At 47.1% G+C, this 24640-nt stretch overlaps 1 protein-coding gene across 1 annotated transcript in view; it reads right to left on the bottom strand.

Moving 5' to 3' along the window:
• The window catches only part of ADRA1D (adrenoceptor alpha 1D), a 49367-nt gene extending 24987 nt beyond the window's left edge, over nucleotides 1-24380 (bottom strand). The window contains exon 1 of the mRNA XM_075092187.1: nucleotides 23304-24380. Coding sequence (XP_074948288.1) covers nucleotides 23304-24270 — 967 coding nt within the window. The 5' untranslated portion in view covers nucleotides 24271-24380. The remainder of the gene's footprint in view (nucleotides 1-23303) is intronic.
• Nucleotides 24381-24640: the final 260 nt, after the last annotated feature.

Genomic DNA, 24640 nt, shown 5'->3' with positions numbered 1-24640 from the left:
GGACTAGATAATCTCCTAAGACAATTTCCAGCCCCAACCGTCTATATTTCTACAAATCCAGTGGTGCAAATCCCTGTGATTTTAATGTGACAAGCTGGAATTGTTAAGACTCAGTTTTTGCAGAGCATGTCAAACCATGCTTGGGAACAGAGCTTCTGGAAATCCAGATGCCTGGTTTGTGGGAAATTTCAGTGTTTGATATTTGTTTTCTTTCAAAAAACAGAATGTAATAAAAAAATTAATGAAAATTTCCGAGGAACTATAAATTTAAAAACAAAAATGAATTCTGAGAACCTCCAGTGCACACTGTTGTCTAAAAGGGATGTATCCCTGGAAACCTGAATAACTACCAGCTGACATGGAAACACTTGTTAATCCATGGAGACAGCCATGCCAACAGTCAACCCCACTAGACAGCTCTGCACTGTGGGTAGTCTCTCCCTCTCCCCCTTCTCAAGCCTCCCCAGCCACAGGGTACAGAAGAAGCAAAGTCTTTGGCCAGCTACATTCCCTGGGCTTTCCTGGGCTGAGCAACACAGGAGATCAGGCAGTGGGAGTCCTGCAGTCCTTGCAATTTATGAATCTGGGAATCTGGAGTGCCTTAAAATTCCCCAAATTAACATAATTCTAGCGGGAAGCCTTGAATCATGATTCAAGAAAACCCTTTCTGGAGCCAGGGTTCTCAGGGCTTCCAGGTTACTTGTGTTGGATCCAGGAGTCAACCTTGGATTAGCACAGAGCTGCCAAGGTTTTCACTCTGCTGGTTGCATGGTAAGAAAGCCACGGAAATCTGGCTTGAATGGGCTGCCCTGCCTGGAGCTATGAGTAGTGATTGAAGTAGAGTTTGTTAAACCTGCGACATTTCTGCTTGGTTTTCCAACTGGCATTTCCCAATGAAATCCCCCTTTGCTGGCCAGCATGCAGACCCCCTGCTTGGGAATCTTATGAGTTCAGCATCTGCTTACATGCTCCACTTACTTTGGGCCACTGCAACCAGGAGAATGGCAAGTGTTTTGCAGATGTGCAGGAGGCTGGATCCATGCCCCAAATATTGCAATAAGAAGGTCAAATGTGACTGATTTGCATTTGCTGCTGACTCTGGATTGACATTGGAGAGCATAAGGCCTTCTGACATGTCTGCATAAATGAAAGAGAAGGGGAGAGGTTGCACAGATGGATCTTTTCTCCATCGCCATTTTAACCTCTGCCTAATGGTTTTCTTTTCTTGTTTCTCATTCCTCATTCTTCACTTACGTAGTAAAACATTTCCCAGCAATTTAATGCGAAAGATGCCAATCAATCACCTGCAGGCAGTTAAACTGTCAGTTTTGTATCTGGAATAGCCATTTGAGGTTTGCAAATGCAAATACATATGGGTCTGCATGACAATGCTTGTGCTTTGCCACAGCATGGATGCCATCAGACATTTCAGCCCTGCACCCCTGATTGCTTTAAAGGCCAGCACTTCCATCCCCAGCCATGCTGGACTGGACACAAAGTTAAGCTGCTGATTTGGAAGTACAGAAGTGATGCAAGAAATGGGAAACAGAGGTCTGTTGTTATTTTAATTGCTAATGAGAAGGGGGGATAGAATGCTTCTGCTTAGACAATTTCACTTCCTATTTGAAGAAAGTCCTTCCAGTTACTGTAGAAGATCAAAAGATGCCTTGACAAATGGATGCTGACTTTCAGCTTGTCCCAGGGGGGATTTCCCATTTGAGCTCTCTAAAAAGGTAAGTTTTGCTTCTTTGCAAAATCAAAGGACAGAGGCATTCTCCTGATTTGCAGCATACCTTACACTGTCCCTGTGGAGATGACAGCAAGGGGGCACCGCTGCCCCTCTAAGCCACAGTTTCCAGATGACTCCCAGTCTCTGGGGTGACATAGCATCACAGAATGATAGCATGGTTTGTGTTGGAAGGGACCCTCAAAGATCATCTATTTCCAAGCCCCCTGCCCTGGACAGAGACGCCTTCCACTAGATCATGTTGCTCAAAGCACCGTCCAACCTGGCCTTGAACACTTCCAGGGATGGGGCACCCACAGCTTCTCTGGGCAACCTGGAACAGTGTCTCACCACCGTCATAGTGAAGAATTTCTTCCTTATATCTAGTCTAAATCTACTCTTTTTCAGTTTAAAGCCATCATCCCTTGTCCTATCACTACATGCCCTTGTAAAAAGTCTCTCTCAATTTTTCTTAAAAGCCCCCTTTATATATTGAAAAGCTGCAATAAGGTCTCCCCGCAGCCTTCTCTTCTCTAGGCTGAACAACCCCAACTCTCTCACTCCCTCTCTACAGCAGAGGCGTTCCAGCCCTCTGACCAGTTTCATGTCCCTCCTCCAGACCTGCTCCAACAGCCCCATGTCCTTCCCGTGCTGAGGAGCCCCAAGCTGGAGGCGGCGCTGCAGGGGGGTCTTCCCAGAGTGGGGCAGAGGGGCAGGATCCCCTCCCTAGCCCTGTTGGCCATGATTCTCTTGATGCAGCCCAGGGTACGACTGGCTTTCTGGGCTGCAAGTGCACATTGCTGGGTCACGTCCAATTTTTCATGCACCAGTATGCCCAAGTTCTTCTCCACAGGGCTGCTTTCAATCCCTTCATCCCCCCCCATCTGTGCTAACATCCTGCCCTGCCCTTGCACTAGGCTATTTAATCAAGATGAGGAAGAAGTTGGGTGACATGAGATATTGCTCCGGATGCTGGGTGACAAATCAGTCCAGATTCCACTGATAGACTCTGTCCTTGGGGAAGTGGGGGGAGGGGGGGCGTTGGACCAGCTGGAAGATTGCTTCCCCAAGGAGACCCCGGGTGAAGGTGGTATCTGCCCTCCTCACACTCTGGGACATCTGTGCTCCTTTGTTCATTCTCTTTGACCTCCCTTGGCTTGGTTCACTCCCTGAGGAATAAAGAGTCCTGGTATCAATTAGCTGCATGAGACAGCTGGTTATAATCTCCTCTTTGATGTCCTGGCATGGAGAAATCCCTGGATGCTCCTTTTGAGAGGAAACTGTACAATTTATGGGCTGGCTCTGCAGGCTGTCGGGGTCCCTTGGTACTTAGCCTGGGAGCCTCCATGGCCACAAATCTGCTCTTGTTCCTCATCTCCCGTGACACAGGTGCCCCAGTTGTGACCAATATGAGGAGGTGTGGGAGATACCATCTATGCCCAGAGCCCCAGAGATTTGGAGGTAACACTGGGAAGAATTTGGTTCCATGGCTGAGGCTGACCTGGTGCCTGGCCCTTGATGTTGCTCCCACGGCCAAGTGAACCGACAACTTCCAAGTGAAGAATGTCAAACTGACCCCTCCTGCCTGGATTTTGGGACAGCTCAAGGGTGATTATTATTTTAAGGGCAGGGTGACATCCTTTCTCACTCTTTGCTGCTACTAACTGCCTGTGACTCCCCTTTGAAAGAGGCCAGTTGGTCCCCTAAAATGGCTTTTGGGTTATACAGAGCCACAAAGGTGCATTTGTCTGGGACTTGTTCTGTAAAGGGAAACTGAAAAATGGGTACAACCAAGAAATGTCATGGTTGTTCACAGCAATAACACATCTGCTTTATTACCCAACCTTCTTAATAATTTTATACACAGAGAGACCCAAGAGCTTTCCAGGCTGTACCAGGATATTTCTCCTGACACCACTCTCATGCAGCCTGCCTGAAAAAAGAACATCTGATGATATCAGGTCAAAAATATATTGGATGGTTATTTCATTCACTGCAAAGCATGCAGATTGGAGGGGACAAACACAAATTTTCATGCAGGGCAAACTCATCGAGTTGTTTTGGCCAAAACAGATGAGAGAGAAAGCGAGTATTTGAAAAGCAAATGCAAAGTTTCAATTTTGACATTTTCTAAACAAAACTTTTCTTTGGGGATAGGGAGGAACAGGCACGCCAAAGCACTTTGTATTGAAATTTGCTTACATTCAAGTTTACAAACCAAACCAAATCAAAGCACACAGGGAAATAGTACATTATGGGTCAATTTGAAAAACAGAGTTTAATTTCCTTTTGTTGACCCAACAATTCTCTCTCTTCATTCTCTGGATCCTAAACCTGCTGATAAAAGACCATTACCAGCCTTCTGGATCTCCCTTGGGTGATTCAACAAACTCATTATCTAATTCCTCACTGAAAACATACACATTTTAATGCTTCATATTCTTCTGTGCATCTGCTGTGGACCACTTGCGATAGTCCCACAACCTAATAGTGGCCAGAGGTCAAGAATTTGCACAGTTAAGCTCACAAAACCAAGGCAATGAAGTCTTTAGAGTGAGGAATTACCATTTTGCTATGGGACTTCCAGCTCCTACACGCATGCTCCTGGATGCAACTGCAGTACAAATAGATTCTATTAGCAGGAATAACAAATAATGAATTGTTCCCAAATGATCACATTCTCAAATTCCCTGTTGTTTTGTTGGTTTTTTTTGTTTTGTTTGGTTTTTTTTTGCTTTGTTTGTTGGTTTTTTTTTGCTAATGGCAATAAACTGTTCAGTTTGCTTTTCATTTGTAGGCCTTTTCTGCATGGTTTTGCAGGCATTCCCAAATATAATAGAAACATCTGTCTAGTGGGATGCTTTTTCCTCACCGGTATCAGGGGTAATAGAGACACAGCTACTGCTTAGCACTGATGTCAGCCTTCATGGTTTCTGCCAAAATCTGAGGAACCAAACTCCAGTTTTCCTGTCAAAACCTGCCATAGTGCTTCTGTTTTGTGCAGGGAATGAAACAGAGCAACATGCAATAATGATAACCTAAAAGAGGATGAAATCAAGTGAAAACTTGCTAGTGCTGAAACATTTCTGAGTGACCAGCCCAGCACCAGCAGAGTCAGCTGAAAGAGGCTTTCAGAGTGGGATGGAGACCAACAGCCACTAAATGAGGAAGGTTTCAACCTTGTGAAGGAAGGAAACAAGCTCTGGGTACAAGGATCTATGCAGGTATCACGGTAACAACTGCGGTGACTCCAGTGGTGACCCCAAGGCAGACACCCAAATTCAGTGTCTTACTTTGCAGGGCCATTAAAAATGCCCACACCATTGCCTGGATGCCTGCCAAATCCCCTGAACAGGATTTTTTCTGACACCAAGAGTTAGAGGTGTCCATTGCTATGAGGTGGGGAGGAGGGAGAAAAGCAAAGCCCCCTGCCTGAGGGGCTGGGAGGTGCTGCCAGGGAGAGGGGACATTTTGGGCAGCGTAGATGGGAGAGGATGGGACAGCATGGCTAAGCATAAAGAAAGGACTAGCTAAGGAAAGAAGTTCCTAAATTTTTCATCCAAGGGGGGCTTCTAACCTTGAGATCCTTTGCTCCTGTGACTGTTACAAAGGTTGTTTCCTTTTGCTTGGGTGCTGAGCAATGGTGGAGGTATAATGCATGGTCACCTGTACATAAGAAATCCTGTTTTATTGCATCCCAGGCTAGCTTCCAATGCCTGTCCCCCTGAGAACCTTACTGATGGAGTATTATATGGGAAAGAGTGGGGAAACCAGGTCCTGATACCACCTATGGCTGTCCCAGTCTCTCTGTCTCTCTCTTCACAAGCAAAGTGATTTCTCATGGATTGTGACACTTTTATCAAATGCGTGTGGTGGAATTGTCCCCTTGGTCATTGCAGTTTGGCATAAAGTAAAAGTAAACACTACTTGGTCCCCCTCAAGCTGCTTTATCTTCAAAATGCAGGTCATTCCTGGGCTAGAGAAGGAAAAGGGTAAGAGGCAGGCATTTGGAAGTGACAAGAAATAAATAGGGAGAAAGAAAAATGGACTTTCCCAGATCATTTTTCCGAGGTGCTTGACCCAGTCACCATGGTGACCATAAGCAAGTGTTCCAGAGGCAGGATGACTCATATCTGGCAGTGGAGCAGCATTTCTTAATCCACATTTTAGCACTGGCTGATGGGCACCTCACGGCTTCAAGGTGTGCTCCCTCCAGTGACCTGGGGAGACATTTCCAGCTAAGTTTGGAAAGAGGGTCCTTTGGAGAGTCCCTTATGGAGAGAAAGGGTATCAGACAAGACCAGCTCATGAAATAAACCCTCTGGTACAATCCTAAGCACATGCTCAGGCATGGCAGGTGGCATCCAGTTATGTTTTTAAACATTCTTCCTTGGAGATCTGTGGTGTGACTCGGAAGAGTCCAAACCCAGCGCTGACTTAAAAGTCAGAGCACCAAGCTGCATAGGTTGCATGGTGGCAATCACAGGCAACATCCACCAACACAGTGCAGGTGGTTGTATTCTCTGTCTCTTCTTTAGGTGGGAGGTGTTATCTGCCACTACCGCTGTGAAGAGGGACACCAGGATTACCACAAAGGACTGCTTGCTCAGACACTTATTTGTCTGGTGCACCTTCAAGAGTTTGAGCGTAAAGTGTAAGGTTGGTCTCCCAAAGGCATCCAAACCATCAGTGATCTTCTCCTAAAGGGGATTAAATCCAGATGGACCAGTGGAGGAATATGGGTGGTAAAGGCAAAGCTATTTCATTAGGTGGGATGAATTTTCGCTTGTTCAATGCAGCAAAAAGAGGCTACAGGGGAAGCAGACATCTGACTACCTGTCTGCCAGAAGGATGAAAGCCAAAGAAAGAATACAGCTACTTAAGGAAGAAGATGATACGGATACAAAACTAAACGATTGCAAATGAGGCATGGGTATGTTCCCACTGTAAGAAAGGTTTCTAAGAGTTGGCTGCAAGAATGGTCTCCCCAAAGGCACAGGCAGCAGAGGGATTGGGACACGCATGAAGCTCAAGTGATTTTGAACATTACCTTTTTGAATGGGATCATGCAACATGGTGATCTGCAGTGGCAGTCACTCCTTTCTCAAAATGGTGACAGCTGCCTGTGGGACTTGCACATCAGAGCCACAGAGGGGTACAGATAGGAAGAGAAACAAGGAGAGGAAGAAGATGATGAAGAGCTATGAAGGAAGAAGGCACTTGAGGGATTGCTGATGTGCTTGGTGGGATGGCAGACACTATCACATTTCTGGCTATGTTGCTTTCCATTGGCTTGTCTGAATTCTGCTGTGAGTCACCCAGTTCCGCTTTGAGAGGTAAATGCCTCTTTTCAGAGCAAATTATTTTTGTTCCATACATTAGGCTGCTAATTTAATCACCTGTGGTTTCTCTAAGTGCATGCTGATGGGTGTGCAGTGATAGTACACAGAGAGAAGGAACAGACCTTTTCCAGCTGAATGTGTGGAATAAATCCTGACAGCCTGATGGCTACATTCAATGTAAACAATCTCCACTCAGCCCCCCACCCTCACTGCCTTTGACTCAAACTGCCTCAGTCACAGGGAAAGTTCTGTTCTGAATGCAAATACTTTCCCTTACCCTGTAATTGCATTGGGAAAAGGAAACCACCCACATCCTGATTCCCCTGACCTTTGGGAGAAATTCAGGGATCCATCTTGTAGGACAGCAGTAACCATGCTGCCCACTGGGGTCATGAAGGGATGCTGATGAAGGCCAGGAAGAGCCTATGCATAATGTGTGTCCTGCTGTGTGTTTCTGAGCTGGTTCTTACATCTCAGCATTAGCAGGTGGGCAAAGACCTAAAGCTGTGATGGGACAAGATTTGTGCACACCACCATCCCATCCAACAGCCTTACCATCACTACACATCCTAACCAGAGAGGCCAAACCCCCCACTGGCAGGTAACTCCATGCTTTCCATCTGTTTGGCCAGCTGGGTCCTACTTGCCCAGACAAATGTGCCAGGAGATGGAGCCTACAGGAGAAACAGACAGGCCAGACCAATGAAGTCACTTAGATGGCTTTTGTTCTGTATCTCTGCCAGTTGGCAAAGATTAAGCCCTTCCTTCAAAGAGTTTTCTGTATATTTCCTACTATTCTTGCATTGAAGTGTTAGGAGTGGTTTTTAATGCTTGACAGCAATGTAAAAGAAACCACACTGAATCTTCATAAGCCATCTGAGAAAGTACCTCAGATGGCTTTTTTTCAGGATGCAGCTTCAGAATTAGCCTGTGGAAGGGTGTATTTGAGGGGAGGGTATTGACACACCAATATACCAAACTTCAGGGCACAACCTACCCCCCAGTTTATGGGAAAGAGAAAGAGATACTTCTGTGGGCAGGCTACCAGAAGTATTTTCCATGAGGGTGTCTAGTTTTGCTTTTAATTTCTTGGGAAAATAATCCAGGCTACAATCCAGGTCATCCTAAAGTAGACACAGAGGTTGCAAACGTGTCTCGTACCACTGGAGATAAACACCCTGGAATGTGCCTCCTGGTCTCTGGATGTCCCTCTAGAAGAATGCAGGGTTTTTCTAGGTCCTGTCTTGCAACCAAAAGCTCCCCAATTGTCTCATCTACCTTAGGGGATCTTGGACAGCACTGGGCATCTCTTAGGGAAGTAAATTGCACTCCAAATCTGGTTAGCCATCTAGCTGTCTAAACATGGACAATAATGGGAGCTGAGACAGCCATCTCACATGCAGACACCTACCCATAGGCAGCTATGTGTAGAAGTTTTCACCTGTGAGTCCCATCCTACCCCTAACCTCTTTGCCTACCTGCAAAATAGAAATAATGACATGCCTCATTTATCAGAGAGGCATGGATGAGAAGGGAAGCACTGGTAAGGAGGTATTCGGGGAGGGGAACTCAGGGAGGGAGGGAAATGGTCATGGAGGTGGTCAGATGCAATGGGAATGGGGACCTTCTTGGTTGCTTTTCTAGGCTAGCAGAAGCTACCTGCCAATACTCAGACCACTGTTTCTTACTCCTTTGCCTGGATACTGGGAAAACTGCAGTCTGCCTGCATGCAGATACCACTGGGTGCTCTCCTGCCTCCCACATCCATCTGGATCCACCACTCTGAGCTCCTCTGGGCTAGAAATAACATTACTGTTTGTACAGCACCTAACACAAGAGGGGCTGAAGACTATGACTAACTGGCTTGTGCATCATTAAGGATCTCAGACCAGCCTGCTGAGAGCCCTGAGGTGCTGTAACAATATGGTGTCACTGGAAGTGAAGCACAACATGATTAATCCCAAATAACTCTGTTTTTGAAAGGCAGAAGAAAGGGAGAGATGTGCTATTTGGAAAACTCTGTGCTTTGCTCCTTCTTCCTCTGTCTCTGCACGCTCATCTCTGAGTGAGGAATACAAGGAAAGCAAGCCCTCTGACGTGAAGTCATTCTGTTCTGTTTCCCCAAATCCCCAGACTAAGTGTAATATTGAGGGAGGCAGACAAGCCAGTGGCTGGCCGCCAGCTCAACTTCACAACGCATCCTTACAACTCTCCAGATAATTCCTATGGAAGGGACCCTGGGAACAGAAATAGCCCACGGCGGAAAAACTTTTCTGGTGCAGTTTGGCAAGTCCCTCCTAAAGAACTTGGCTTTAAAGGCTGAGGTTCAAAAGCTGGCAGCTGCTCTGAACCCAAGGTCTCTGCTGTCTGTGCTCAAACTAGGTCGGTGAGTAGCTGATGGTGTCTTCACTGCTGTGTTGTGCATGTATGTGTGCTCCATCCCCTTCCAGGCTGCATTTCTGAAATCACTTGTGGGGTGGAAATACACATCAGGTCCCCTGCCTGGGACACGAGTGAGAGCGCTCTCACCTAGGGCAAGAAATAGCACCATTGCCAGCTTCACCTGGTGACCAAGGGGCTTGAAAGCAGCTCTGAGTCCCTGGATTTTGGGGCCAGTGCCCTCCACAATCCCTATTGTTACCCACGGGCTGTTTCACATCTGTGAGGCTGGTCCAAGGAAATCTACAGCTGGGAAACAGCCAGGGATGAGATGTGGCATGAGCTGTGCTAGTTACCTCCCGCCCTTGGCCCATCCTGGGGTGGCAATGCCCAGCTCCGGACCATCCTCCTGCTGCAGAGAGGGTTCCCATCCCTTTCCTGGTCATGTTGCCCTAATCCAGTCTTGGCTTATTGCCACAAGAAAAGAGCACCATGCCATGAAGATATTCTCACTTTCTCTATACTGGAAATAATCTGTTCTAGGTTTGGATATGAATTTCCCTCTAAAGTTTTTTTCTCTGTTAGCTTTCCCCCATCTAAATCACAAAGGTCTTGCCTGTGGCAGAAGACCTAGACCCAGCTCCAGCGTAGACCCTCCAGCAAAGGCTGGGGCAGCCTCCTTTCATAGCGGGGGCTGTCTCCTGCTCAGCATTGCATAATTGATCCTTGCATGGAAGATCTCTTGCAGGGTTTCCATATGTATTTTGTTTTCTCTGTCAGGGACTCTTTTGGAGGATTTGCAGCCTGGCTCTTGTCTTGTGCTGTCTCAGCACTTGCAACCTTGGGTTGCAACAGTCTTGCAGGGGAATGCAGCCAGGAGTTCTTTAATTCAGCAGAAAGGTGAGAAAACCCCTGTGATTTGCTCTAGCCTTTATCTCACTGGGGGAAATGCAGATCCCATTAACTGTGATAAATAAGCAAACTGCTGAACAGAAGAGGGGCAGGTCCAATTCCAGATCCTGCACCCAAGTGGCACCAGCCACCTCATGTTCATACTGCTCCAGGCACGCTTCTTGGGCAGATTTATGTTGGACAGAGCTGGTTGGGGCCAGTCTTTCGTTACTGAGTGCCATCAATGCACCCACTGTGAGCAATGGGGAGCACAGCTTGGACTTGTCTGGGGCAGGGATTTCTCCCAGCAGGGATTCCTTGCAAACATTTGGAGTTTTTTCCAGCTACTGGAAGGGGCAAAAATAAAACTTGCATTTCAGAGGCCTTAATGACTGAGTTGTGAATTGCTTTGGGTTGCAAACTTCCTGGGAGGAGGAAATGCCCTCTCTTCAGTGAGTTGGCCATTGGTTTTCTGCCACCAGACCTGGTGGTTGTCTGGCTTGGCTCCAAATGCATTAGCTAAGGAGCCTCTTAGAGAAAGGCTATTCATTAGAAGTAGCTAAAAAGCCATATCCTGTTCCAACCACTCCAGTAAATTCATCCTTGGGCTAATCGCACCCATAAATTACAGTGCAGGGAGAAGTACGGTCTTCTGTTTCCATGTGACAGTTTTGTACTGCACCAAAATAGAGAAAGCAGGACAGGCAGAAGTAAGGTGTGTTAGCAATACTGGAGAGCTACAAGTGACTACAGGTATGTTAGTGGTTCCCCAGCTTCCCTAGCCAAAAATGATGATGAACACTTTTGAAACAGATGAGTTGTCTCCCTCCCTGATGATATTTGTGTGTATTCCCCTTCCTCCTATCTAGTCCTTTGAACTATGGAGCTGGTACCACTGCGATAAGGTTGTCCCCAGCACATGCTGCGTGGGAAGATGTGAGTGTTACCTCCGCCACTCAGGCAGGTTTCCTCATCAGCCAGGACAGCACATAGTTGATGCAGCAAATCCATACCCACCAGAGACTGAATTTTTTGCATTGCAGTGGCTGGAATTTGCTTTGGAGGAAGGAGGAAGATGAGGATATTGGGGATGTGTGTTCAGGTACACGTGCATAGGGCTGAGAGATCTATAGATGGAAAGTGCGCGTAAAGGCAAAGCTTTCAGAAGGAAGAGCTCATCACTCAGCTTTCCTAACAGCATTTTAAAGGAATCATTTACAGCAAATAAGAATGGCAATTAACTGCCAAATCAGAAAGCAGCCCTCCTGTGAAAGCAGCCAGCTGCTGAACTTTAGTGCTGAAGCTATTCCTCATGAACTACCATCACTCCCAAATCCCCAAACCCTTTCAGCCACAATCAAATTAAGACCAGGTGGGTAAACAAAAACAAGACCATAAAACACATCTGGCCCTTGGAAACACTCCTGTGAGTTTGAGCATTAGGAGAGAGAAGGGTGGGTTCTGTTTCGGGGCTCAGCAAACCCTCTGTTGTGGGGTCACCTCAGGGAACCTCAAAGCCCTGCCAACTCAGGGCTGCTGGAGACAAGAAGGGCTCCAGCCTTCCCAGCACCTTGCTAGTCTCACTGCACCCCAAGCCTCCTGCTCTTCCTCCACATCTCCCACTGTGCCTTCCTCATCTCCAGCTCCTTCCCTTGCCCCCTCATCACAAATCTTGCATAGAGACAAGTTACAATGAATGAGGGGCTCCACTGTAGTCACAGGGGGTTGGTTGTCTCCAGCCCCATGGCCTCATTCAAGAGGTCCCTTGTGAGGGAGAGATGAGTGCTCTCACGTACTCCACAGAGAAGACCTTGCCCCCAGGGAGTTACCACCAATTGGTGCTACACGATAAACTGGTGGGACAGAGGGTTGGATGGGCCCCATATGCAGGGTCCTCCTGAAGCACAGGGCACTTCAATTACCTAAATCCTTCTTTGACAGGTTGCCAACAACTGCTATGTTATTGTAGACCCTTTTGCATTAAAAATGGCTGAAATTAGTAATTAAGTCTTAAAGCCACTGGGACACCTGGTGATGTATGGAGAAGACCCTGTGTCAATGTGGAAATGCAAGTCTCTTCCAGAGAGGACTAGCCCTGAATTATGTGGATGTGAGTTGCTCTGCACTGCTTTGCTGGAGAAAGTGTAGGGTTTGCTTCCTGGAACGGGTGCATTTATCTAGTGGGTACAGCCATAGTGATAACCCTGAGGTAACACCTCCTGTGACAAATGAAAAAGCAACACCCTGAAATTTACAGCAGCCATCCTCCTCTAGGGCCTGGCCCATCAGCAAAAGTCACTGTTGCCTGCACCACCATTTAACAGCCAAGGCACAGAAGATTAAACACTGGCTATCCTCACAAGAGCTCTTTTGGGTTGATGCATGCAACAGGTCTGCCTTAATGACAACCCAAGAGAAAGTGAATGACAATCTTAGGGTTATGAGACCACACTTAGCCTTGCCTCATTATCACATGAGAAGGAAAGGAGGTAATTAGTTCACAGTGTAGAGCAGAAAACCACATTTACAAAGTGTAGTTAGTACCAGGCTTTCCTGGGAAAAGGTCTGCTCAGAGAACAAAGCTGATTCACAACGTCCAGAGAATCCACTCAGCACAAGAAAGGTCAGGTTATCCCGTAAGGAATGATGAATGAAAAAACCCTCTTTGCACCCTCAAAGCTAGATACCTTTTAAATTTTGTCTGTAAACAGAATAAGGAGCTGGAACAGCTTGGGTTAGTCAAAAAAGTCTAAACATCTATTAACTGGAAAACTGGATTTTTCACTAAGTACATTTCATGCCAGAAGCTCTTTACAGCTTTGCTTTGCCCAAACATCAAGCAAGAAAACCTTGAAATATTTTCAGTGACACTGTCATTCTTCTGAGAGTTGCCGTTCAGTTGCTTCCCTATTGCTACTTGTCTGGAGGATGGTATAACCCACAATGCAACCTAGGCTAGCACTTGTACCTTGGCTAAGTGGGAGACAGTGGGGTATACCGGGAAACAGACCAATTAGGAAGACCACCATGCAAAGGGCAATAAGGGTAAGAGACATACAAAATATGTGCCCAATGATGCCATACACCATACAGAGATATCCAGGGGCAGAACTGTATTTTCCTGAATTGAATTTAAGGGGATAGAGAAAGTTCAAAGAAACCCCCTGTTTTCTCAGGCAGCTTCTGTCCTCATCAGCCACTTGAATTTTGGAGTTTATATTAAAAGGTAGATGTTGCTGCAGGCACCACTCAAAATCTCACCAGTGTCCATAGAAAAATAATTGCTGAAAATGGGATGCGTAAACCACAGCCTTTGCAACTACTGATTCTTGGCTTCAGCTGTGTAAAGATGTATTTTCTCATACAGAGAACAAGTATTTTCATACAAAGAACAAATATTTTAATAGATTTCACATTCTTTGCTTTGTAATTGTGTTATGCTTTGAAAATTGTCTTGTTTAACTTTACCCCTATGGTGAACACGGGTTTCTACGAAGCACACAATAGCTCCCAGACAAGTTATTACCAAATCACAGAATCCCAGGTGGGAAGGGACCTCAGGGATCATCTAGTCCAACCTTCCTAGGAAGAGCACAGTCTAGACAAGACGTCCCAGCACCCTGTCCAGACGACTCTTGAAGGTGCCCAATGTGGCCGAGTCAACCCCTTCCCTGGGGAGATTATTCCAGTGGTGACCGTCCTCACTGTGAAAAATTTCCCTCTCGTGTCCAATCGGAATCTCCCCAAGAGCAACTTGTGTCCATCCCCCTTGTCCTCTCCATGGGACTCCATGTAAAAAGGGAGTCTCCATCTTCTCTGTAGCTGCCCCTTAAGTGCTGGTACATGGGGATGAGATCCCCTCTGAGCCTCCTTTTCTCAAGGCTGAACAAACCCAGCTCTCCCAGCCTGTCCTCGTATGGCAGCTTCCCAGTCCTCTGATCATCTTGGTGGCCCTTCTCTGCACCCCTTCCAGCCTGGCCACATCCTTTTTGTATAGAGAGGACCAGAGCTGTACACAGTGCTCCAGGTGTGGCCTGACAAGCGCTGACTAGAGTGGGAACTCTACTGTACCCTATATAATAAAATTGCTAAACGAACACTAAGGAAGTTGCCAAGTTAAGGACTCAAAAGACTGACAAGGACAAAGTGAAAATCACACTTGCAAGACTTTGGTTTCTTACATTTAAAGAGCTTAATTTCAGGATCATACTCTTTTGTCTTCACAGCGTCCTTGTCAGTTGCAAAGAACAGTGGGTGCTCAATTAAGTAATAGCTGGCTTGAGCTATTCAGAACCTCCTCACTGGTCAGTTTGTGGCTCCACACTTTACAAACTTCCCCTGCTCAGCTCCACTCTGATGACAGAACTATCTGTTTCCTCATGGATATCTGAAGGTACTTAGCTCAGTTATGGTTAAACATTTTGCAAACATATGTATTTTTCTTTCACAGCTCTCCAAGGAGAAAAAGGTGCTTTAGAGCCATTTTACCATCTCATCTATAAAGCAACGCCAAAATGTGTCTGTATTTTGAGCATGGATTCCTGAGCCCTTGGTGCTATGGAGCACTTGACATCCTTAAGTCCCACCAGCTCCAGCTCCAGCTGAAAGTGCGTCAGACTCTGACAAAACTGGTCCCATCTTTGGCTTCACAGTGAGATTCACCTCAGCTAGTTTAGGTGTGCACTGTGCACCTTGGATCTAGGGATCTTTGTCCTTCAGAGACACTGAGGAGACACTGGTGCTTTTGGGGAGTGACTCATCTGATTGGTTTAGACAGCAATTTTAGGATGAGATGAAGTGCATCCTCAGAAGACCTATTTTTCATTGTTGGTTATGTGGAAAGCTGAAAAGCGATTAGGTGAAGACTCTGTACTGTTGGCATCCAACACCAGGGACTGTCTTGATATCGGAGAAGATGGGAACAGTGTGGAGAGAACAGTAAGAACAGTACAGGGGACCGCAGAGGAGTAGAAATGCCCATCAGACACCATCAGGTCACAGAATCATAGAATCATAGGGTCATTAAGGTTAGAAAAGACCTCTAGGATCATCAAGTCCAACCGCCAACCCAACACCCCCAGGCCTCCTAAACCATGCCCTGAAGTGCCTTGTCTACATGTCTTTTAAATACCTCCGGGGGGGCGACTCCCCACCTCTCTGGGCAGCCTGTTCCAATATCATTGCTCTTAAAAGCCCTTCCTCAGCAAGCTCCAGTCTTGCCAAATGGCCTATCCTTGTCAACACCTCAGACACCTGCTTTCTTCTCAGAAGCTGGCCATATTGGGCCAGCTTTGTCTAGTTTCTGCCCTGTGCTGACATAAAGCACACCCCAGCCCCGATGGAGTAAAAGTCCCAGTCTGCTCTGACGTGTGGTACTGCCAGAGCTTTTTAGACTCAAGGATGTCCCCATAACACTTCTTATAGGAACCGAATGCTGTGTTTTTTTCCCGTCATCTTTCTCAGATATGGCTATTTCATTTTGTCTCACATTTGGCAGAACAAGTTCAGCCTGTTACAAAGACATGGAATGGAAAACTTTACCTAATAGATAATGTTTGGCACCAGAAACTGGGACTTTATTCCAAAAGGGTCCCGTAATGTTATAGGTACTATCAGCTCTACCTAGAATATAGCACAGTAATTATATCAAGTAAAAGTCCAATTGATTGATTGGAAGATAATTCAGGTTGCTTTCCCAAGGAGAAATACTTGTTTTTTGAAGAGTCTTGAGCAAAAGTGCTGTATATACTCACGAAAGTGAGCACACTTCTAATTCAAACCCTACCGGTAGCATGGAGCTTTTGCTAGTACCTAGTGCATGCTGCGTGTTGTGGCACAACCCATTGAAAACAAGTGGTAGCAAGAGATTAAACACCAGCTTTCATGATCGTACCAAAGAGCATCCCCACCCTTCCACTCAGTCTTTGTTACAGCTCATTAACCAGATTATCAGAATTAATGAACAAATATTTATCCACATATGAATTAATGAAGATAGATCCAGCTAATTAAAAGTCCTTCCCAGAATATTCAGGACAAAGTTTTCTGTGTGCAAATATAATAAAACCGTCAGACCCAGCTTAATATAGATGCATTTAATATTATATGGTGTATTTCGGTATTGGTTCCAAAACTCCCGTGGAGAGATTTTATATTTTGCCCACTGAATCACAGTAGCCTTAAATTTTTCAAGATTTATTTTTTTCCTGTTTGTGGTACATCCATTATAGCAACTGCCTCCAGATGCGTCAAGACACTGCGATATAAAAACAGACATTTGGCTTTAAATAGTTTTATTTGGTGGTGTGGTGGGTGGACTGGAAGCAGAGTAATCCCGTACATAGGTCATGGGAGACCTGGGTCCCGTTCCCAGTCACTTCAGTGAATCACTGCGCTACTTTGGCCAGGCAGAGGCAAAGCATACGTTCAAACTTGGGTGCCCATATCATCATTTGAGGTCCAGAATGCTGCATCTCTTGTAACTGCAAAAACTGTACTAAACCACTCCATCTGTCTCTGGCCTTCTACACAGGGTAATGGGTAGGAAGGGAACTACACACATGCATTTGGGCTCCAAATAATCATTTTTTGCTGGCTATTTCCAAACACAGGTAGACCATTTCCCTGTCCTGCCCTCTGGTGGATTCTGCGCTAGGGCACAAGGAGTGAATCAACACTGTCAAATGCTTTGGCTGCATAATTTACTCATAGGCTCGCTATCCATGTGCCTACTTGTAATTCTCTCCTGTGGCCTTCTGCAAGATGTCAACATGTTCTCCCTGGAGAGGAACCCAGCTCGCAGGCAGCTCTTCCATAGTATGGTCTCTAGACAGACACAACCAATGCAGCTGGCTCCCAGCCGGGTCCCCTGTGCCTGGACTATTCCTCCAGTGCTATTCCCAGGGGGCTCTACAGTCCCATGTGTCCCTGTGCCATGCCCACCACATGCATCCCCGCTATCACATCCTAGGAATGACATTCTGGTAGGCTGCAACACAGCCCTAATGTTATTGCAGACACTCTGAACTGGAAAAAGAGAAGTAGAAATCACATTTGAGGGCTGCTTAAGCAACAGTACAATTTGCCTGGGAAAGCAATGGATTCATCCTGACTGCAGTGCTTGAAGAATAGTCTTGAAAAACAGGTCAGGAATGGTTTGGGGCCAAGTAATCTTTCCCTGAGAAAGGGAGATGGGCTGGAAGACCCATCCAAGTCCCCTATGATTTAATGAATTTATGTTAATTTGGCATAAGCCCATTTGATGGAAACATCCTGAGGTGCAAAGCAGACAAGAAGAATCTTGATTTGTGCCTGGATGATGTCCAGTACATCAAACTGGAGCCTGGTATCTAGCAGCTTTTGAAACTCTGTGTCTGTGTCTTTGCTGGCATTTTTAATGAATGCACGGTTCCTGTGGACCAGGATCAATGGGGGACATGCGGCAGATGGAATACTTCTTTTCATTTGTTCTTGTTCCAGTTTGATTTGATGCTCTGGGCCGTAGCTAATTATTCCAAAGCAGTTGCCCATTTCTTTTTCCGTGCCAATTCTGCCACTTCCACCATGACTCAGAAAATTTCAGGAGATACAAGAGAGCGTGCTGACAATCAAAGTAACGGTCTACCTTTCATCCTCCTCCTTTTAAATCACACCTTTGATCAGGTCCTCCTGTGCACAACAAAACTAAAGAAGTTTGGTTTTCTGTGGAATTGTGTCAGGTGGTGGATATTTAGTGAGGATTTTCTGATGTCTACCCAGGGACTGAGCTCACTCTGCAACCTTCCTTCTGTGAGGGAGAGCATAAGGGTTCCCACTCCTTTACTCATCTGCCCATTTTTATAGGAACTTGATATATTGAGGACATTTAGCACTTTCTCAAATGTGATTGAGATTGATGAAAGTTCATCAGGTGGTGAGGAAAGGCTTACATGCACACAGGCACAGAGCGACGACATAAGCCCTTTTTTTCCTTGGAAACCATCCTAAATGCTCTTCTACCAGAATAGAATCAGATTCTCCACTTCTACCAGAACAGACTTGGTCTCATCTGAAATGTGCTTCTACCTACACTATCTCCCCTGTTGTTTATTTTACAAGTGACAGTTTCTGAAGGTTGAGCACTGCTACGCTTCTGTGAGCCCATCTTCTACAAAATGTTTTATGAAAGGAATTCTGCCCTGTGAAAAGCAGCATCTACAAAAATATTTTTGTTTTGGCCTGAAGGAGACCTTTCCAAGCCTGGCTTGTGTGGCAGCTGCCTTTCCTTCAGGATGCAGGTAAAAAATGCAGTACACCGTATTTCTGAATCCTGGCTGGAAATAAGTACCAGCTTCCACTGCAAACACAGTCAAGTCACCGCCCCAAGGCAAACTGCCCACAGGCAAATAAGACCATGAATATGGAAGGTTTTGCTCATACTGAGGGATCTCTTAAACCATTCCTTGTCTGGATAACATGCTGCTTGTGGAGGGAGAGGATGGCGGCCCTGGCTTTCACCCTTGTGTGGCACTACCTCTGGGTGCCTTTCTCACACTCGTCTTGATTTCTAACCAAATCCAAAGAACAACAACCACAGGAGGCCCCCACCCAGACTAGGCTATACTTCTTAAAAAACAAGGGCCATTGAAGTATGTAAATCGACATCCTGGGTACTGGCTAGTGCATCCTTGATCCCAAGGGATGGTTGTTTCCTTGTAGAGGCTTCTGGGGCGGTGATGGAGAAGGTCTTTGCCTTCAGTCCTGAGGTGGTCCCATTTGGGGTCCCACACTGTCTTTGCATGTTCTCCAGCCACTGAAGAGTGGATGGGGAGCAGGGCTCCATCCCTCCTCCTTGTCTTACTTCCTCCCGGATCAGGTTTGGGAAAGCAGGTGGCTATCTATCTAAAGTTGTGGAATAGGGGTTTCTGGTTCCTTGACCCATGGCATAGATCCCCTACTGCATGGACAAATCCAGCACCTAACTTTTAGCAGGGTTTTCCATTAGCAGAAGAGCCAGTGAAGCCTCTATGGTTGTGTGACTTAAGAGACAGTTTCTCTGTCTATTCTCTCTCTCTAATAATGGCTTGAGCTGACAGAGGATTGAGTTTTCTCTCACCTGGGCATTTTGCTTCCATTAGACTTAAAAAGACTAGGATATATCCCACCTCTTTGTAGTGTAGACACCATCAGCTGGTTAGTTGCCCCTGGCTGCTTTTGTAGTCAAGGAGAGGAAGAGGCAGATTGAAACCACAATTCATCTCATCCTAAGGAGGATGTCCAAAATAGGTCAGGTGAGTCACAGCTTCAGGCACTCCCCTCGGAAGGACAAAGGGAACCCTGGGTGAATATGACTGATCGACCTGGTGTTGGAGTTGCTCACAGAGGGAGCTGGACCTTCAGAGGTCCCTTTCAGCTAGCATCTCCATGATGCTATGACTAGCTGAGATGAAGGCACAGATGTCTGAGACAACCAAAGGGACAGGAATCCTATCCTACAAAACACCCTTAAACTCCTGGCCCATGTCTCTGAGAAGCCTCCAGTTACATTCTCTTGACAGGTCTTTGCTAAGGGAAGAGGCACCTTGGCATAAACCACACAACCACCATGCAGGATCCCCAGACAAAGCAGCCCTACTGCACACCCGGAAAAAGATAGAATCCACACAAGAGTTATGTGGGTAATTAGGATTTTGTCTCTTGTTGAACAAGCAGCTGCTTAAAGCGTCTCATTAGCCACAGAAACTTAATTGTATTAAAACTCCTGGTGATGGCATCCTGTGCTTGGGGACATGTACCACTTACCCAAGAAGGAGCTAAATTACTTAGCTGATAAATAGACTGTAGAAGTATTGCGGAGTTTGAGCTGATTTAAAGAAGAATCTTTGTAGATTATTCAAGCAAGGAGAAACAAGCTGACAACATCTGGCACATACATAGGTTCCTGTTACTTAAAATTACTGGTTATTTCAGCTCCTCAACACTGATGTGATAAATATTCCTGCTGTGTAACTAACGTGGAAACTATTCTGCCGAGAGTGGCAAAGATATGTGCAGACTCACACAGACACCGGTGACAGAGCCACGACAGAAGTTTCTGATTGTTAAGTCAATGCTAAGCAGAGGTGGGAGTCTTTGTTCAGTTGGCAAATTTGCTTATCCCTAAAAAGAGTAATCAGAGAAGAGTCAGCCAACTGTGTAAGTCAATGATAGCTCCTTGCAATTTCATGTCAAATAGAAAAAAAATAAGTCAAAACATATTGATATTTTCAGAAGAAAATAGATCACTTATTCATTTCATTTTAATGTGACAGTTCCTTTTGAAATGTATCTGAGTTATTCATTTTTTAATAAACTTCCATTCACTCTTCTCTTAAATTGAAACAATACGTTTCACTTCAGCTGAAAGTGATTTTTGTTTCTCACCAGTGTTTCATTATCATTTAAAATGTGTATCAATACCATTTCCAGTTGGTCCCAAAATTATTTCACGTAAGTTTGTCTAGCGAGCAAATAAAAAAACCCATTCTACTTAACCATTTACAATCTTCTTTTCAAGGAGGATCAGACTCAGCATGTTTCAGTTTGTGGATTTACAGTGAACTTTGCTCATTTCTCTGAGTTTCAGACCTGTCTCCTGAGCTGTAAAATCAGAGATTAGACCTTGCAGAAGTTTCTGTTCTCCTTCTAGATAGCATTGAATGATTCTCAGATTTGAAAAGGAAATTGCAATTAATAAAAGGGGGGTGAAATCAAAGGCAGCATATTTTGTAGTCATAAAACAAATGAACTTTTGCTGTGTTTATATTATGCATATAATAGAGCAGGAAGTAAAGATCAAAGCCATGTTTATAAAGAACTTGGCAAGTTGTGTGAATGGAGGAAGTAAATGGGTTCACGGGAGGTACTTAAAGAATGAAGTCTGGATTTTTAGCTGGTGCAAATCAGCGTATCCCCTTTGACTGCAGTACAGGGTAGTGATTTACATCAGAGGAGAAGCTGGTTCAAGGGTTTCAAGGGAGAACCGGTACGGTAAAACAAAACAAGATTTTTTTTTTCCACTGAAAAGTATTTGCCTGATGTTTGTTCTCCATTTCCAAGCACTGGGAAAACTCAGAGGAACAGGACCCTGATTCCCATCTTCATTAGCTGTAAGGTGTAAAGGTGTGAGTGAGGTTCGGAGCTGGTTCCTGCCCTGCCGCTCAGGGGAGTATCAGACTGGGGCTGCCCGGAGAGCTCATCCTTCGGGTGCTGGCATTTCCCTGGGCCCTACAATTCCCAAACTATTTGTTTGCAGGCTACAAAAATCCCCCAATGCACCTGATCAGCGAAAGGGGAACTGAGGCATGGTCAGACAGGTTAATTCATCCCTGGTCTTGTAGTGAGAGAAGTTCCCTGCAGACTTACTGCTCCCTGCCTGAGTTAAGCCATAAGCTCCTGTGCTCACATAGGGTGAAAACTCTTCACAGCAGCAATTTCACCCCTATGGAGAGCTGAGAGAACTCACCAAATACCACCCTTACCCAGAGAGAGAAACTGAAGCAAAGAGGTACGAGACAGCAGCATGGTGAGACCAGACACCCACAACCCTGACCCGCCACCCTAGGGACACCCCAGCTCCCATTGGTCTGAGTGAATTATCCCACTGGAGGGCAGGTAGGGATTGAGTGGCCTCAATAATTGTCTAACAGCCTTGGGCTCCAGCTGTCCCCAAGGGGACAGCCGCAGTGCTGGAGAGAGATCAAAACCTCAGCAGGTCAAAATGAGTCCAGTGGTCATGCTGCTCTGTTTCCATTGACTTGAGAGGCAGCCTCGAGCAAGAGGATTTGAAAAATCCTGAGAAAAAGTGCAGAACTAGCTGTAATGCTTCCCTGGCTGCAAGTCCCCAGTGGGCTGTGGGACACACGGGTCCCACCCAGCAGCTGGAGTGACAGACCTCCCTGCTTTGCTGAGCTCTGCACAAAGGCCACCGTCACTATTAAGATATTTTAATATTCTTCCCCCCACCCCCCCCCACCCCACTAGGTTTGGCTACAACCCTCCAGAGGGTTAATCCGGTCCCCTGAACTGGGTACCTGTTGTTAGGTGAGGTGGAGATGAAGAGCTCTGTCTTCCCTGCACTTTAAGGGCTGTGGGTAGCACTGGTGCCAGAGGGGCACGTTGCTTTGGACAAGGCATGACCCCCCCTGCCCGCTGGGCTCTGTGCCCACTCAGCCTCCTCTGCACGCAGGGGGCTGTACCCTTTTCATCCAGGCAAACAAATTGCCAAAACTTTAGAGCACAACCCGTCAGACAACGCCAAACGAGAACCCAGTGACGTGGTGTCACCATGGCAGGGCCAGGAGCTGAGGGTACGACTCCTGTGAGAGGTGGATCAGTCCTCAGAAATCGCCCGGGACGATCGCCCTCGCAGGTGAGACCTGGTCCTGCTCCAGGTCCCTGCGCAACACTGGCATCCCAGGAAGTTGGTGGGGCTTAAGTTTCAGGCGCTGACACACTCCTTGGAGGGATCAAACCTCACTCATTTCCAGCATCATCACCAGTTCACAGCAGGGGTGGGAGCCCTGAGCACATGGAGGCAGAACCAGGTGCTTCCCCCAAACTGGGAGGAGGGAAGGCTGGGGGCAGGGACAGCAAAGCTGTTTGGAGACCACTGTGCCATAATTACAGCCTGTTGAAACAGAGCTGCTTCCCTCTCAGCCTCAAATTCATTAATTAAAGTGCTGAATGCAGAATGGATTAATTAAACCAATTATTATGCTGCTATTTTATTAATTTCCTATTTACTTTGATTGATTATATGACTCTGATTAATAAATATTGAATAAGTATTAATCAATTGAATTAATTAATTGCCGGTTTAGTCCCCTATCAGTTACCCCTCCCTCACCTCCATGCATGAGTGTGTCCTGAAAGTTTGTCCCAAGGATCAGGTCCCCAGGGGTTCAGCCACGGGCAGCTGGGCTGGGATGGGGGATAGGGTCACTTACCAAAAGGCAGGACAAAGAAGAAGGGGAACCAGCAGAGGATGAAAACACCCACAACGATGGCAAGAGTCTTGGCTGCTTTTTTCTCACGGGAGAACTTGAGGAGCCGCACGGAGAGGGAGCTCCTGAAGTTGTGCCCCTTGCTCCGGGTACTGGAGAGAGGCTCCTCCAGCACACTGCGGCAGTGGATGCGCAGTACCACTTCCATAGATTTATTCCTCTCCTTCTTGACCCCTGCCTCCAAGCTCCGGGTGGTCCGCCTGGCCACCACGTAGATCCTGAAGTACATCACCAGGATGACCATGAGGGGCAGGTAGAAGGAGAAGAGGGAGGAAAACAGGGCATAGCCCGGCTCCTCTGTGATGCTACAGATGCTCTCATCTGGCGGTGGCGGCTCCTTCCATCCCAGCAGTGGCCCGATGGAGATGACCATGGATGAGAGCCAGACCACCACGAGGATGACTCCCGCCTTCCTCTCGGTCATGATTGTGGGGTACTTGAGAGAGTACTTGACACCGATGTACCTGTCCACGGAGATGATACACAGGCTCATGATGGAGGCGGAGCAGCACAGCACGTCCACTGCTGCCCAGATGTTGCAGAAGATGCGCCCAAACACCCAGAAGCCCAGCACCTCCAAGGTGGCCGAGAAGGGCAGCACGGTGGTGCTGAGCAGAAGGTCAGCGATGGCCAGGTTGACGATGAAGTAGTTGGTGACTGTCTGCAGGTGCCGGTTGCAAGCCACCGATAGGATGACGAGGATGTTCCCCACGATGGCTGAGAGGATGAAGACGGCCAGGAAGACCCCGACGCCCACTGCCTGCACGTCCAAGGCGAAAGTCAGCGTGGTGTCGTTGCCCTCGGGGGTCTCCTCTCCTTGCAGCCCCCAGGACCGGTTGGCACCGCTCTGGCTGCCCTGTCCCGTCCGGTTCCCACTCAAGCTGCCATTGCTCAGCTCAGGGAAAGTCATTGTAGAAAAGGTCCGGGCTCCATGGAGGGCGAGGAGAAAGAGATGCCGAGGCTCAGCCTCCCCGGCATGATCCCCGCAGCACCCTCCGAGGCTCGCTCAGCACCTCGCTGCCCCCCCTGACCCCCCGCCCCGGGGCAGGGCTCGCTGCCCCCAGCCGGGATGGAGGGATGGAGGGGTGGGGGGCGGGCAGGACGCGCTGCTCCTCGTCCCCCCCCACCGCGCCCCAGCCCGCTTCACGCCGCCCCCCCGCCCCGCCACCGGCTCTCGCCGCCGCTCGGCCCCGCCGCCGGCCCTCCCGGGGGGGCAGCGAGGTCGGTGCGCCCCCGCTGCCCTCGCATGCTCCGGGGGGCTGCGCTGGGCAGCGCTCGGC

The sequence above is a fragment of the Phalacrocorax aristotelis genome, chromosome 4, assembly GCF_949628215.1.
Source record: "Phalacrocorax aristotelis chromosome 4, bGulAri2.1, whole genome shotgun sequence".
Lineage (NCBI taxonomy): Eukaryota > Metazoa > Chordata > Aves > Suliformes > Phalacrocoracidae > Phalacrocorax > Phalacrocorax aristotelis.
The sequence above is the reverse complement of the archived record's forward strand: the minus strand, read 5'-3'. Positions and strand labels throughout refer to the sequence as shown.